General features: G+C 39.4%; 1 protein-coding gene across 1 annotated transcript in view; it reads left to right on the top strand.

The window, feature by feature from the left end:
- The window catches only part of PROSER1 (proline and serine rich 1), a 29,664-nt gene that overhangs the window by 5,615 nt on the left and 7,090 nt on the right, over positions 1 to 16,959 (top strand). Inside the window, exons 4-11 of the mRNA XM_007471665.1 lie at positions 1,185 to 1,279; positions 2,267 to 2,360; positions 4,343 to 4,453; positions 6,319 to 6,402; positions 7,785 to 7,863; positions 8,467 to 8,562; positions 13,042 to 13,086; positions 16,807 to 16,954. Coding sequence (XP_007471727.1) covers positions 1,185 to 1,279; positions 2,267 to 2,360; positions 4,343 to 4,453; positions 6,319 to 6,402; positions 7,785 to 7,863; positions 8,467 to 8,562; positions 13,042 to 13,086; positions 16,807 to 16,954 — 752 coding nt within the window. The remainder of the gene's footprint in view (positions 1 to 1,184; positions 1,280 to 2,266; positions 2,361 to 4,342; positions 4,454 to 6,318; positions 6,403 to 7,784; positions 7,864 to 8,466; positions 8,563 to 13,041; positions 13,087 to 16,806; positions 16,955 to 16,959) is intronic.

The raw sequence follows: 16,959 nt of genomic DNA, 5'->3' as shown, positions 1-16,959 counted from the left end.
GGGGGGGGGGGGGAAGGAACAAAGAGACAATGCACTATCCTGAGAGGGAGAGCAAAACAGAGCTTCCGTAAGAAATACTGATGGGGACCTTGCCTTATTTTATCAGGACAGCAAACTCATGACAAAGCTCTTAGGCCGGCTTGCCTATCCACCTACCTTAGAATTAAAAATCAGAGGTGAGAAGGCTGCACAGGCACACCATAGTGCACTTATAGACAGAGTAAGTCTGATATGACTGTTTTCCTACTGAAGACTGACTGACAGGTTCTGTTATGGACATTTACATAAAGTAAATGAACTAGATCAGTAGTTCCAAGGTTTTCAGAAATATGTAATAAACTTACATATAAGGAAATCTATCTTTTGCAGGTACGTAAAGCTTCCGGTAAAATTTTTAGATGTCAGTTTAAAAACACGCAATGGGGTATATGGTTTTACCAGTTCTTTTGGTGGTACAGGAGTTAAAGTGTTTGAAAACCACTTTTGTTGATCAGTTAATTCTAACTGGTCTCCTTATTCTGACTTCGCTTTTGAATTTCCTGCACTGTTAACATACATTTATAAATTGACCTGCTTTTCAAAGATATAGGTATCCTAGGCAAATAAATTATGTAACAGTCCACACAATCTTGGATTGTCACAGTGCACGTTAACAAGGCTCTTAAGAAAGTTCAGTAAAGAAACCTGTTTAACCCATCTTTGCTCTAATGTGATTGGAGTACCTTTCTTTAATAACACTATTCAGTGCCATGGACTTCACTAGGAAGTTCTGACTGTGGTGTACCTAGCACTCTAACTGAGGAATATAATTTTTTTCCTAACTTCTCAAGCAGCGTGTCTCCCATATTTGTAAATATCCCTTTTTATATAGCCTTTCTGAGGAAAGTAGAACATGTAAATTTTTTTTCCATAGATGAACATATTGAGAAATGTGGATAAGAAGGAGCACATAGGAGAACTTAGCTCTTCAATTAAAGTAGTTACATTGAAAAGCCTAATTTTAATTCACACAGTTAGGACTTACTTTTGATTAAGCAGTTTTCATCTCAAATATCTCTATTTATCTATTTATATCTCAAATATTTATATTAAGAACATTTAATTACACTCCCCCCAAAAGGCAGTTTCTTGCATGAAAATTTCTCATGTTGAAAAAATTTCTCATTATTTTTTTATATTAATAGAAAATGGTGGCTGTTCACCCAGCAGAAGTGGTCAATATACTCAACTGTTTCACCTTCAGTAAAGACAAACTAGTTGCTCTTGAACTGTTAGCTTCGTAAGTATTTCTTTCTTTTTACTTCATTGGAAAAAAATTTGGAAGACTTCTTAAATGCTTTTTAACTCATTAGTGTATGTTAATGTATCAGAATTATGTTAGTAAATGGAACTCTAATAAAGCTATGCAAGCATAGAGCTGAATTCTTATATCTAAGTATCTAGCGTGCTTATTACACATGGTTATAACTTATAAAATAGTGGGGCTTATCGAGTTTAATTATTTCAGTTTGTCTGCATTTTGGTGACTTGCTTTGCATTCCCACTCTGAATAACGTGAAAGGCTTGGTGATAAAGCCAGAGGACTTATAGTTAGATGGGTTCTTCCACGTTCTGACAACATGTATTTTTTTGACTTAATATATACTTACTCTTTCTGGATCTTATTTTCCTCAGTTGTGAAAATAAGGATCTCATCTACTTAGTAGGGATGTGAACTTTACATACTGTAAGATGTGTGAAAGCACCCAGCACGACATTTGAGAAAAGATTGTGATGAATGTAAGAGAAAAGGAACCTACTCTCCTATAATGTAAGAGTCTAGAAGTTGCTGTTTATTTACAGCATATGCATTTTTAAGTCCCTTATATATTTGTAAATGACCACAAAAAGCACAAAATTAAAATGAAGCATAAGGTTAAACTTCATTTTTAGATCAACCGTGATTTTTAGGCATTTAGCACATGGGTTTGTTCTATTGCCAGTAGCTCTCCTGACACTCATTGAGAGGTTATATTTGCAAGAATCTCAAAATAGTGATTTTTATTTGAAGTATTGCTTTGTTACTTTCAGGTAGCCAGATAAATGTCAGTTCAGTTATTATATTTACCATCGTCATATAAACGTGTTATTTACATTCACCAATTGAAACTAAATAATCATACTTTCCTCATTATGTCATGGGGAAAAGCTTACTCAGATATATCTGTGTGTTAAATATGTGTGTCCAGCTTCTTAAATGAAAAGCAAAATTGTATTTGCTTGGTAGAAACATTGTTGATGCACAGAATTCTCGTCCCATTGAAGATCTGTTCAGGATAAATATGTCTGAGAAGAAACGGTGCAAGAGAGTGCTTGAACAGGTAATTTCCTCAAGATTGCTATATAAATGGTATGTTGGTTTTTCTGAATGCTGATGAAGAAAACAGTACAGTCTTATTCTTATGTTAACTTTGTTGAATAACCTGACTGCTGTTATGTGATGGGTTAAGAATGACACCCCAGCAGTCTGGGGCTGGGATGTAAATATTTATCCTGCTCAGAGGCCAAGCTTCCATCCAGGTTTTAGTAAAGAACTGGTGTGAGGTTGGTGCAGTCCCTGTAGGGCAAAGCCAGGAAGGACACGGAAATGGCTCAGTCCTCACGAGCACACGGCGGATGGGGGCTGGGGGGGGGGCGGGGGGGGACACTGGTGAATGAAGAGACGGCTTGAGAGTGAGAAGCCAGCCCTCAGCGTGAGCCTCATGGGGTGTTTATTCTCAGTCCCTTGGTAGCTCTGCCATGGCTCCAAGCTTTTGTCTTTCATTTTATGTATTTAGGAACTTGACTGTTTAAATTTGCTTTGTCATCGGGCTTATTTTCATCACATTCATAAAAGATGAGTAATAAAGCAAGATGGCAGTTTTTTCATTTAAACTCTGTAAGAGTGGGGGAAGTAGTACTTGTCCCAACCTAGAAAACTTGATTCGTCGTTTAAGGTGGTTATTCCTTAGGATTGTGACGGCTGGAAACTGAATTCGTGATTAGGAACCTGCCTGAGGAAGGCGTGGACTGCTCCCCTAGGAGCTGCAGCTCAACCGTATTTAACCCTCACGCCCTGCACCAAGCGCAGGAGAGTGCAGAACTTGCCTTAGTCATAAGTTATTGTAGCAGAAGCAAGATCTGAGCCCACGTTTCTTTACTTTAATAACGTCATCGAGGTTTTTGACTCAATTCTTTAAGGCATTAAGCATTTACTACTGTAGTTTTCTTCCTTATGAAGCATTCTGATCATGTGACTTTCCCATCTCAGAAATAATCTGGGCCAGAGTCTTCTGTGGAATACGTCCTTTAATCAATGTAAATTAGTACAACTTTTCTGAAAGGCAAACTTGCAGAGCCTTTAAAGCGTTCATACCTTTTGACCCCAAAATTCTATTTCTAGGAATTTATACTAAGGAAATAAATAGAAACATACACATTCATATATAAGGGCACTCACCCTGGTACTATTTATAATAGCCCAAAACTGAGATGATTTTTAGGGTTGGCATGTTTAGTACAGGGCTGGATTATATAGCTAATAATGTCATATATACCTATAAAATACAGCACATATATATTTAACTTGATATTCTTATACAGTATAGATCCATTAGAATATATGTCACCTATTACAGTGCTTTTCGTTCCTTTAATAAATATTTATTGAGCACTAATTCAGTATGTGTTAGGCACCATTTCAGAAGCTGGGGACACAATAATAAATAAGCTAGACCAAGATCTCATCCTTCAGTATATGTCATAATTATGTAACGTTATGTTGAACACTGGTACCCAGAGAACTCTTACTTTTTCAACAGTAGGGCTCTTTGGACACCCAATGTCCCATGTTGTTGTTTGTGTTTTATCCACTAAGTTATGTAAACTTCTTCAGAGTGGAGACCGTGTCTCTTTCATGGCTGTGCTCGCTTTGCCTTACCTGTAATGTGAGCTTGGTGTTTATTGAGTTGGACAGTGTTATTTCTTGGTCGTTGGAGAAATGAGACATATCAAATAGTAAATGGACTTCTTTGCACACAATTTACAAAGTCCATTGTGAAGGTATCTTTGTATAGGAGTCTATTATCTGTGACATTAAAAACATTATTACCATTTAAATAATTCCATTAAGTGAAGTGATTTTACTTATTAAGTTTGGTCATGTTCACCAGTGGAAGTGCTGATTGATGTATGAACAGATTGAATGTGATGCTGTTCCTTAATTCATGTTATTTAGCAGGGCTTCCCAACATCCAGAATACTTAATTTGTGAGTTTATTGGATTTTTTTTTTTTTAACCACCCTCTTCTTTGTTATTTTACAGGCTTTCAAGGCGGGCTGCAAAGCTCCTCATGCTATGATATCTTCTTGTGGAACAATCCCAGGAAATCCATATCCCAAAGGAAAACCTAGTCGCATAAATGGAATTTTCCCAGTAAGTATATACTTCTGTGGCTATATATGAAACTTCTTCATGTGAAATTGAGCGTAGTTAATGGTATTTAAAGAAAATGCCAGTTGATGATGTGTCTACAAAGGAAAGGGATTTTGCTATGTCAGCAGCGTAATTCATAGATTCACTACTGAATGAAAGTTCATACATAAGCGGTATTAAACCATTTATGTAAAATGTAGAGAAGAACAGGCCAAATGGAAAAGAGGATGATTTGGTTTTACTTTTCCAAGTATTTTAGAAGCACTGATTTACATGGAGTAAAGGAGTATTTCTCAAATTCTCGGTATTCTGCAGACAGTTTCACAGTTAAGTGTGTTTGGGAAACTCTGAATGCAGCGTCTCCTTCCTGGAGAATCATGTTGCATAATAAAGGCTCTGAGAAGTCCCGTAAGAAATACACTTGTTTTTGTATCACCCAGTGTTCCTCAGAATCTTTGTGAAATAATTTTTTCATAGAATGGTATATTTTTACTGCAGTGTGACAAATAACCTTAAAACTTAGTGGATTGAAACAGTAAACATTTAGTATCTCATGCAGTTTCTGTGTATCAGGAATCTAGGAAAGGCTTAGCTTGGTTCTGGCTCAGGGTTTCTCATGAGGCTGTAGTCATCTGACGGCTTGATTGAAACACAAGCCTAGCTTCCAAGGTGGCTCACTCACATGCCTGGCAAATTAGTGTTGTTGTTGGCAGGGGGTCTTTGTTCCTTGCCATAAGGACTTTTCCTTAGTGCTGCTTGAGAACTTCCTGACATGGCAGCCGACTTCCACCAGAGAAGATAGTCCCAGAGAAGGCCAGCGGGAGCTGTGTTTTCTCTTATCACTCAGACTTGGGAGTCAACGGCCATCATTTCTGGAATATCGTATTTTTTATACAGGTCAGTCCTGTATAAAAGGACTGGAGGGCTGCACAAGGGCAGTAGGAGCTGAGGGTCACTGGGGGCCACCTTGGAAGCTGGCTTCCATACTAGTATGTACCATTTAGAACACATGCTGTCGGGGGGACACGTTGTAATAGGGTGTCAACTTATTTTGATCTGTTAATTACAGCAGACTTGAATGAGGTCACTATAAGCTATCACACTTACTGCTTATAGAAAACACCATTTTTTATTACTTATTTTCAACTATAATACAAGAACTCTTTTTGATTCTTTGAGCGTTACACACTGTAACACTGGAGGTCTGTCTCTGGCTGTTCCTGTTGCGCAGAGAAAAAATTAGAACGTACTTTTTTTTCTTTTTAATAAAATTATTTTTATTTTTGGCTGTGTTGGGTCTTCATTGCTGCACGCGGGCTTTCTCTAGTTGCGGCGAGCGCGGGCTACCCTTCGTTGCGGTGCACAGGCGTCTCATTGTGGTGGCTTCTCTTTGCTGCAGAGCACAGGCTCTAGGCGCGCGGGCTTCAGTAGTTGTGGCATGCGAGCTCAGTAGTTGTGGCTCATGGGCTTAGTTGCTCCGCAGTATGTGGGATCTTCCCAGACCAGGGCTCCAACCCGTGTCCCGTGCACTGGCAGGCAGATTCTTAACCACTGCACCACCAGGAAAGCCCCCCAAAATTAGAACATACTTTATCCTCTTCTGTCATCTCCATGTGTATTGTGTGTTTCCTTCTACCTCTGTACATGTTATGAGGGTTCTGTGGCAGAGGAGGGTCGAGGACTTTGTCAGCATCAAGCAGCCACGGCAGGATTGGGTTTGCAATCCAAGTCCTTAATCTCCTACCAAGTCACATCCTTTTCTGTGTAACACAGTGGATGTCTTGTTTTGTTCTGTTTTTGCTTTTGGGTTTGTTTGGGGTTTTTTAAGTCTCAATTATCTTTCCTTTTTCTTTTTTTTTTAATAGGGAACCCCTTTGAAGAAAGATGGTGAAGAGTGTACCAACGAAGGCAAAGGAATAGCTGCACGGATTCTCGGACCGTCCAAACCAGTATGTTTAGAAAATAAATGATGGAACAAGTCTTAACTCTTACATTTAGTTTTCTGTCTATTCAAGGCATAAGTTTCATTTTTGTGTTGTGAAGCTTAAAGTATACTAGAAACTCTAGGAAAGGGAATGGCCTAGGGCAATATAGTATACTTGGTTAACAGTGTTAAGGGCCCTATTGAGGTTTAATATCTTATTTTAAAGGTAGACCAGATGAACTGTTTTTACTTTTTGCTGCAGCCACATTCAGCTGTTTGCTTGGAGATGTGGAGTGCGGAGAGTTCACTTTAACGAAGGTTGTGGTTTGGTGGCTGAATTAGCATGAGTGTTAGTGAAGTAAGAATGGAGCTAGGAGGTGGAGAGTATTTTCAAGGGAGTGAGTAGAATGATTGATTGGAATATGAACTGAACAGGAGAAGAGAAGCCCGTGGGTTGAAGGATTGTTGGAGTTGACGTACTGGAGGCCTCCACACAGCCACTCTGCAGTCCCGCCTGCCCACGTGACAAGAACTCCAGTGGCAGTTGTTTATAGCAAGGTAGTCACAGATCATAGCCCTCGTGCAGGACTAGTACATCATCCAGGGCTGCCGTTACGAGCACTAGAGAGAGTCTGGGTCCCTAACCACCAGTGGATCCCCTCTGCTGCAGGAGCGTGAGTGCCAGCCGCCTCGAGTGGGTGTGCGTGCTCTAGCATCCTTTCTCTCTGTCTCTGTCTTTCTCTCTCTCTCTCTCTCTGTAGTTAAAAGTACAGCATGTGGCCTATCTTTGGATACCTCCGGTTCTCTGGAGATCAACCCTTTGAATGTTCCTTGTTACTTACATAAGTTCTATCAACTCTAAAATGAAAGATTTGTGGATTTCAAAAGGCAAAAAAGACTAAGTTACTGAATTCATAATTCCAGTCTACGTTCTACTAGAGTTGTCAGAACGCCAGATGCTAAAGGAAATAGTGCTTTTTTCTTCCAAAAGGAGAAAAGAGGGTAAGAATGATAAGATGAATTCTCAGGAGGATGTTGGAAGTCCTTGAGTAGCTGTTCCATAGGAGGAGATAGGAATTCTTGGATTAATATAGACTGGGTCAGAAAAGAATCTGCTGTTTAGGATAAGGTTTGGCCCTTCGCTGGAGATGATTTACAACTGAAATTAAAAAATAAACACCTCCACAGCAGTCTTTGGCAGGATCTATCTTTGGAATTTAATAGGAACCACATTTATTAAAGCCATTTTCCTCATTTGTACCATGTATTAGTGCAGTGGCATTTGATATGCTGGGGCATTTTTGGCCTCTTAGGCCTAAATGTTTTGAAAGACAAGTTGTAGTTTGTTTTGCCAGGAGACGGCTTACTTGATTTTCTCCTAACTGCTGTACTTTCCCCCTCATTTAGCCTCCTTCAACATACAATCCACATAAACCCGTTCCTTATCCGATACCTCCATGCCGGCCACATGCAACTATTGCACCAAGTAAGGCGCTCTTTCAGATTTTACTTTTCTTTTTGCTCTTTATTAAGTTGAAAGTAAATGTTGATATATGTACTTTGGAAATCTGGAGCACTTATGAAATATGCTGTCATGAGCTTTATTTTGCCGTGTGTCTTGGTCTGCAACAATGGAGAAGACAGAGTTTATTTAGGATATTTTCCTTTTGATAAATTAATTGTATATTACTTCTCATCATTAATTATTTTTATGGGTTTTTGCTTGTGGGTAAATCATCTTGAATCCCTTTTTGATAGTTGGTATTCAGAGGCATCATTAATGCATTTAACTTAAAAAGGCCGAGTGTGTGTGCTTGACAGAAAAGGCAGATAATTTAAATCTGGCCGGTTCTGCCCACCATGCCCTTCAGTGAGTTATGTCTGGAGTGAGCCTGCAGTGGGAAATAGAAGTCTCTGGTTGTCTCATTTGATCTCACTTTTCACTCAACCATAGACCCAAACCTCTGTGTAAAATGCAACTGTACTATATGACAGTTCTAGAAATAAATTAGATAGCTGCGTCAATACAGTTTGAACTCAGAATGATGCTAAATTTTATATATTTTTTTCTATTATCTTTTTATTTTAGGTGCTTATAACAATGCAGGTCTGGTACCATTAGCCAATGTCATAGCTCCAGGTGTGCCCCCGCCACCTCCATATACTCCTAATCCAGTAGCAGCAGGTAAAATCATGTTGTTACGGGGTATTAAAAGTCAATAACTTGTACATGGTACACTTGGAGGGGGCAGTTGTGGGATGCGGTGGTGTCCTAACAGGGAGCATAGCCCCGGAGCATGATGATGGATCTGAGTGCGACATACAGGTTCCACTAGAGCAGCCTTGGCCCACATGTGTGAACACGAGCAGGTTCATGAGCAGGAAACTGACAGGCTGTGGAAAAGCCTGTCAGTTTCCTGCTCATGAACCATTCTTCATGAGCAGGAAACTGACAGGCTGTGGAAAAGCATCACCGACTTAATGTGTGTCGCCATTTGGGCACATTTTGTCTGCTCTGGGGAGGAAAGGCTTGTAAGAAGGTGCTCAGAAGGGCTGAACCTCCCCAGCATATTCCAGTTCAGCCTTTTTCTTTGGGCCCATTGGGAATACGGGATATGAAGTGTAAATATTTTTCTCTATCTTGTCAAATTGTTTTCCAAAAAGACTGCACCTGTTTATACCTACCAGTGAAGGTATGTGAGCATAGGGTTTCTTCACCCCCTTTCAAAATGGGATATTATCAGTTTGGGGCTTTTTTTTTTTTCTTTTTTACTCTTGCCAATCTGATAAGGCTGATTTAGCTGCTTTCTCCTTTTGTCTGTCTTTCACAAAAGTTTAATTTTTATTTCAATCAGTTATTGCTTATTTGACTCTCCTGAATTTTATGTCTTGTTTAGGGAAACCCTTTCCCATTTCAACACTGTGACATCTACATTCTCTAATTACTATTGTAGTGACTCTTTTTAAATGTAGAGCTTTTCGTTTACTTGCCATTTATTTCTGTATATGTGTAGGGTAGGGATAGAACTTAAAGTAAGTTCTGTCTTAATTTAATTCTGCCCTTCCCAGAGACTCAAAGTTACTTTCTAGTGTTTAATAAATTCTTTTTTTCTAGCCAGAGTGGCTCCGTTGTTTGCAGCTGAGTACTCTGACTAAAGTTGCAAAACATTTTTTCCAAAATTTGTTATTTTATTTCTTGCCCTTGTTTATGGTACCACTTGCCCTTAGAGTTTTACATTTTTGCATAGACAGATAGAGGCTGTGAAAGAAAAGCTGGAACCAAGTTACCTTAGTTTAGAAATTCTTAACCCTAGGTAGTCCAGGTAATTTAGGCCTTGTAAGATTCCTACTCCCTCTGGAATTTATTTTCACATAGGGGTGAAATAGAGGTTCATCTTAATTTTTTTTGCAGATGGTAGTCAGTCCATTCATGCCAGCAGTCTTTATTAACTAATCTGTTTTCCCTGGTGATTTGAAATAATACATTTATCTTAAGTTTTCATTTACACACATGGCTCTGTTCTGGGTTGTTTTTTTTTTTTTCTTGCGGTACACGGGCCTCTCACTGCTGTGGCCTCTCCCGTTGCGGAGCACAGGCTCCGGATGCGCAAACTCAGCGGCCATGACTCACGGGCCCAGCTGCTTCGTGGCATGTGGGATCCTCCCGGACCGGGACACGAACCCGTGTCCCCTGCATCAGCAGGCGGACTCTCAACCGCTGCACCACCAGGGAAGCCCTATTTGGGTTCTTTATTCTGTTCCAATCTAGTGACTTTATGTTGTGATGATACCATATTGATTTGATTAGCAGATTTATAGTATATTCTAACATCTTATAAGGCTAGCTTTCTCTCACTATATTTTCATACTTTTTTATCCATTTTTGGAAATTGATTCTTCCATCTGAACTTTAAGGTCATTTTATGCAGTTAAAAAGAGTTGAGGGCTTCCCTGGTGGCGCAGTGGTTGGGAGTCCGCCTGCCGATGCAGGGGACGTGGGTTCGTGCCCCAGTCCGGGAAGATCCCACATGCCGCAGAGCGGCTGGGCTCCTGAGCCATGGCCGCTGAGCCTGTGCTCCACAACGGGAGAGGCCACAACAGTGAGAGGCCCGCGTACCGCAAAAAAAAAAAAAAAAAAAAAGAGTTGAATTTATAGTTACATAGTAATCTGGGGATACTTGACATTTTTACGATATTAAGTTTTACCATTCAATCATATGTATGTCTTTAAATCCTGTCAAATGGTAGTGTTTTTCCCCCAGGCCTTGTAAGAAGTTTTTTTTGTTTTTGCTTTTTAATTGAGTTATAGTTGATTTACAATGTTGTGTTAATTTCTGCTTCTTTCAAGAAGATTTTGTTTCCTTCATACAGGTTCTTTGCCTTAGGTTTGTGTCTCGGGATTTCAGAGGGTTTGTTTTGTTTGTTTTTGTTACAGTTATAAATGGATATTTCATTTCTAGGTACTTACTACTGATTCCCTATTATAGTTTTTTTTTTTCTTGAAAGTCTCTTGAATTTTCTGGATATAAAATGTCAGCTGACTTACACTTTACTATAACTTTTTTCCCTCTGGCTTTATTGGGTATTGACCCTTATTGGGTCCTCCTTTTCGTTTTCATTTTTCAAAAGTGTTTTGCCTGTATATTTTCACATTTCTTTTTTTTAGGGTTTTGTTCATTTGGCTTTGTTTGTTTAGTTGTTTTGTAAATTATATATAGCTGGAATCTGAGTTTTTAAACCAGTGGGGAAGAGACTTAATAGAAATTTCTGATAATCATAAAAATTGCATATTTGTTCTTAGTCCTTCCATTTTATTTTTGTACTCATTATTATTTTTTTATCCTAGTTTTTAATTTTCTTTATTTTTGTTTACTTGGATTAAATTGCTTTTTAATTTTTTAACAACTTTTGTTTCCTTGACCCTACCCAAGCTTAGAATTTCTGTCTTTAATATCACTAGTGACTGCCTTCATATTCTTAATGGTTGTCAGTGTACAGAAATTAAAAACAGCTGTCCTACGTTCCACCATTGACTTTCTTACTCCCTCTCCTTTTTCATCAATTTGTGTATTCTGATGGACTACTATACATTTTTCTTTCTGTGCCTCTGAACTCATGGCTTCTTAACTGTTTCTTCTGTGATGCCCTGTCCTCATATACTCATTCTGATTTTCATCTAGTAGAAAATTTCTCTAAGTAGCTTTTTCAAAAAGGGTGCATGTGTAGGGTTGTAGATGAGAAACTCAATTCCCGTTTTCTTTTCTTATTAGAACTGTAGTCTCTTTCTATAAGCTTACAAAGAAAATATTCCTTATCTTCAGAGTTCATAAATGTCTTTAATCTTGGAGTTCAGATATTTTGCCAGGATATCTAGGTGTGGATCTTATCGTTGATCTTTCCTGGAACTCTTTAAGCCCTGTGGATATGAAAACTCAAGTCTTTAAAGCTTAGGAAAATTTTGTTCGTATATTTCTTTAATTAATGCTTTTTCATCTGCTCTTTTTTTTCTCCTAATACTCTTCTTTTGCACTGCATTTATTTTAAGTCTCTCAGCTATTCATTTATGATACCCTTTTTTTTGTATTTTTGCAATTTTAAATGGAATTTTTGTTTATTTTCAACTAAGTAATTTAGCTTTCAGCAATGTTATTTCTAATCTTCATCATTCTTTGCATTTATTAATTTGGAGTTAGATTTTTATATCTAAAGTCTTCATCTTCTCTGCTTGCAGTATTTTGTGTATATATGTTCTTAATCTGCATTACAGGATTTTAAAGTTCTTTTTCTTTCTTTCATGGACTCTCCATTGATAGACACCATCTGTTCAGTCGTTTATTTATACTAAGTCCCTTAAACAAGCTGTGATCATTTTTGCTCACCATGTCAGGGCTTGGGGGTTCCTTTTGCACCTTATGCCTGTCACACTGTTGGTTTCTTAGGCAGTTATTGTCAAGCCATGCGAGGTCATTTTTTTCCATTGGCATCTTTGACCTGTTTGGTTAGACAAGTCCTTTCCCACGGGGGTGGGGAGGAGTGTGCTTTAGGTTTTCGGTCTCACAGGATTCAAGCCAGCCTCAACTAGGGTTAGTTCTCCCTGACACCTTCTAGCGTAGGGTCTTTTCCAGAACTGAGTACAGCAGGTAGGCAGAGCCACTTTCCTTCAGTTTGCTTTGTGATCCACATGGCTCGTGATTCGGGCTCCTCGGACGGCAGTAGATTCTGCCCTCAGCATCCACCTTCCACTTGCAGGCCTTCTCCCTGTTGTAGGCACTGGTGCCCAGCAGTGACTGTCGGCCTAGCCAGTGACAGTGGTTCCTCACTGCCCTCTTGCTGCACTTTCTCCTAGATGGCACACTCAGGCCATCATCTTTCCCCAAAGTTTTCTTAAATATATCTATAAAGTAACAGTGTTTGCTTAAAGCCTGCTAAGTTAAGGAGAAATGGTGGGAATCAGTTGCTCATCATCCTAGCAATCTTCATGTAGTTACTATGATTTTTGTTTATTTTCTTTCTTTTTCTGTAGGCATATGTTGTTTTCCTAACACGGTATACATACATATCCTGGATTTTTCTTTTTTTGACCCCAGTCTCTGGTTATTATGATGGTGAATAATTTGTTTAAAGCTTGAAATCAACTTTTATTTATTTATTTATTTTCACATAGAGAATGAAGACCTTTCCAATCAGTCAAAACCTACACAGAATCCAGGTAAGTACCAAATTTGATCCAGAGATAACTGATATCTGTCCTGGCTGCCTGCTCTGTTATTCACTGAGATCAGTTTGAGTTGAGTGTATTTGTAATCTTTATGCTTTAGGGAAAGTTCCTGGTTAAAAAATTTAACTAATTGATACTTGCTGAAAGTGGCTTAATAGCAGTACATTTTATACATACAACATGAAATGCACATACTAACTGGATTTAAAAATAACCATATGCCTTTGTATCCTGTTTGTAAAACTTTCAAACAATCAAAGTGCTAGGTGGCATTATATCTGCATTCACTTTATATTATGTGATATTTGAAGCCTCATTTTTTAAAATATTTAATTTCTTTTTGATAAAAACCCTTTTTGACAAATGTTATGTCAGATATACCTTTTAGACTTGATTATTTCAATAAGTATTTGGGGTAGTGTAATTTAATATAAGAAAAGAAGAAAGAATTTAAGAAAAGAAGACAGGGCACCAGAGCAGAAAGTGGAATTGGAAGAGGAAGGTGAGACGTGGCCCCTGGTGCCTGCAGGTGGCAGCAGCACTGTATCAGTTTATTCTCCCCCTAGTAGAAGATATGTGTGGTCAGGAAAGAGGTGCTTTCTGCTGTGAGACAAAACCTGGACCAGTTCTTGTGTAGCAAAGTAGCACATGAATCTAATCGTTGTGGTGCATGGTTAGGAGTCTCGGTGGGAGAATTCCATTCCCTAAGAATGTGCCGAAACAGTGCTTTTTTGTTTTGTTTTGTTTTGTTTTTTTGCGGTACGCGGGCCTCTCACTGCTGTGGCCTCTCCCATCGCGGAGCACAGGCTCCAGACGCGCAGGCCCAGCGGCCATGGCTCACGGGCCCAGCCGCTCCACGGCACGTGGGATCCTCCCAGACCGGGGCACGAACCCGTGTCCCCTGCGTCGGCAGGCAGACTCTCAACCACTGCGCCACCAGGGAAGCCCCGAAACAGTGCTTTTTAGCTGGTAGATTCTAAGGAGGTAGCATAGCAGGGTGGCAAGGACACTGAGATGTCAGGACATACAGTTTTTGATCCTGGCTCTGGCACCACCCAGCTTTGTAACCTTGAGCAGCTTATGTATCTTCTATGAAAAAGAGATTAAGGAAACTTCAGCCTTTATGCTCAGCTTCATTAAAAGATTTGTTTCTGGGCTTCCCTGGTGGCGCAGTGGTTGAGAGTCCGCCTGCCGATGCAGGGGACGTGGGTTTGTGTCCCGGTCTGGGAAGAGCCCACATGCCGCGGAGCGGCTGGGCCCGTGAGCCATGGCTGCTGAGCCTGCGCGTCTGGAGCCTGTGCCCCGCAACAGGAGAGGCCACAACAATGAGAGGCCCGCGTACCGGGGGGAGAAAAAAAAAAAAAAGATTTGTTTCTGAGGAGAAGCAGCAGATTAAGTGTCATAAGTTATTCCTTTGTTAGGAATAGCACACTTTGTTTTCCTTTGCTGTTACGTTAGCATGATTAAGATTTCTTTTTTCCTTTCTGAACCATATTAAGAAACAAAAATAAATACAAACTAGTATAATGCTTAAGTGTGAGGGTCTCATAGACCTGGGTTCAAATCTTGGTTCTACCACTTCATAGCTGCATGACCTTTTTATCATCATCATCATCATCATTATTACTGTGATAAGGTCTCACTTAATGAGATCTACCCTCTTAAATTGTTATGTACATAATACAGTATTGTTAACTGTAGGCACAGTGTTGTATAGCTGATCTCTCGAACTTATTCATCTTGCATAACTGAAACTTCATATCCTTTGAACACCACTTAATAGCTGCGTGATCTTTTAACAGGTTGCTTAATCACATCAAGGCTGAGACTGCCCATCTATAAAATGCGGGTGTTAGTGCCTATCTCGGGGGGCGGGGGTTATGTGAGGACAAATGAAATGACAGGTGTAAAGTACTTAGCACAGGACCTAACACATAGTGTTTTATGGTTAACAACCAAATTAGATGACAGGAAAGTGATATTTCTCCTGGTATGGTTTTCAGGAATTCATTTTTGTTGTGTTCCATTGTAAATGCAGGCACTGTGATTAATAGTACATTGCTTTTGTGTTATTATATGAAAAGATCTCCAACAGAGGCCGCTATAAAGAACACTGTGGGACAGCTTGGTTTTACCTTGCCATCTGTCATTAACTACATGGTCCTCAGCATGAAGTTAAATAAGACAGTGAATTCTCAAATGTTTCCCAACCGAATGTTTCCCAACCAATGTTAACCTAAATAATTTTTTGATACATTATTTACACACACAAAACTGGGCATATATTCCTTGTGCTTCTAATTCTTGTAAAACAAATTGAATACAAACAAAGATACAAGTCCATTTTCATATATACTCTAAATTTAAATTGATAGCTATCTTTCTTGATACTAAATTAACTGCTTACAACATGACTGTGGTATGAACTGCAGATCTTTTGAGTTTGACGTTTATATATTTATATATTACTATTTGTCAATTCTCCTATCATATTTATTTTCTAAAACAGCTGTAAAATTTGTTGAGCCCAAGGCGGCACCCTTTGGCCGTCACTTAGTACAAATGAATTATGTAGAGGCCGGTTTCCTCTGTTCTTTTCCTGTGGTCCCTTCTCCACCCACGATTAACACAGTGCACTGCTTCATTGACCATGTGAGCGTCCTTATGTCCAGAGTCTTTATTTTGCATAGATTTAAAAATTTAAGTCTTAGTCCATGAAAATGTCTTTCAGTTGATTAGCCCTGCAAAAGGAATATTCTCTGTTTACAGCTGAACAGACTCCGATGTGAGTATAGCAGTACAGCATTCCATTTGGCACCAGCAAGATCATCAGAGGCCAATGCTTTCATTAAACTGATTCAGGGAGGAAACCCAGATCATCCCCAAAATGCTTGTATGATTTGTAGAGTTTATCAGAATGAAAGTATTGTAGCAAACTCTAGAAGTCTTGAGAGTAAGTCTTTGGGTGGGTTTGAGGACTGTAGTTGAGGTAATCATGATATATCTAGTGCAGCAAACACTTATTAAACACACAGATGCCATGCACTGGGCTAGGCGTGAAGACTCTAAAGATGGATTAGTCAAGGCCTTTGCTGCTAAAGGAGCTCCTAGGACCAGCCAAGTAAAGTTAGAGGTTAAGATATGTAGAGGAGTCAATATGAGAGAATGCTTGGGGGAAAAACTGGATAGACTGATCATCTGGAATATTAAGTTCAACTCACAGAGTGGCAACCAAGCATACTGGAGAGATGGCCTGAATCCTAGATGGCCTTGTATGCCTCTAAAAGTGATGAAATGGTGTCCTGAAAGCTCTTAAGAGGGGAAATGACTTGTATTATTACTCTAGACAAGTGGTTTGAGAGAATTAAAAGTACACCAATGCTAATCACAATTAAATCTTTGAATTTTTTAAAGAAAAAATGGGAAACTATGAAAGGAAAGTTTATTTGCTCACTTGTCAAGGCTTCCTCACTGTGAACTGGAAGAGGCTGTTTGGAGCGGTCTAGAACTCAGCTGGATCTAACAGGCTCCCTGGTGGAAATTGGGGTGATGGAATCCAGCAATGTAGACATCGCGATAGCCTAGTATACCTGTCATTGATTTTCTCTGACATTTGTTAAATATTACAAAAATTTTCATTCATTTCTTTTGAGTTAAAAGTTGACATTTCAGCCTGATGGTAAAATCTTGCCTCTCTTTCTCCCACCACAGCGTTTTCTGCCCCAGCAAGTCAGCTCTTTTCTCCTCGTGGCTCTAACCCTTCGACACCTGCGGCAACTCCTGTTCCTGCTGCTTCCCCGGTCAAGGCAGTAAATCATCCATCGGCATCGGCCACTGCCGCCCTCCCTGGGATGAACCTGCTGA

Source organism: Lipotes vexillifer, unplaced genomic scaffold (assembly GCF_000442215.2).
Source record: "Lipotes vexillifer unplaced genomic scaffold, Lipotes_vexillifer_v1.1 scaffold470, whole genome shotgun sequence".
Lineage (NCBI taxonomy): Eukaryota > Metazoa > Chordata > Mammalia > Artiodactyla > Lipotidae > Lipotes > Lipotes vexillifer.
Note: the sequence above shows the minus strand (reverse complement) of the source record. Positions and strands in the feature narration are given on the sequence as shown.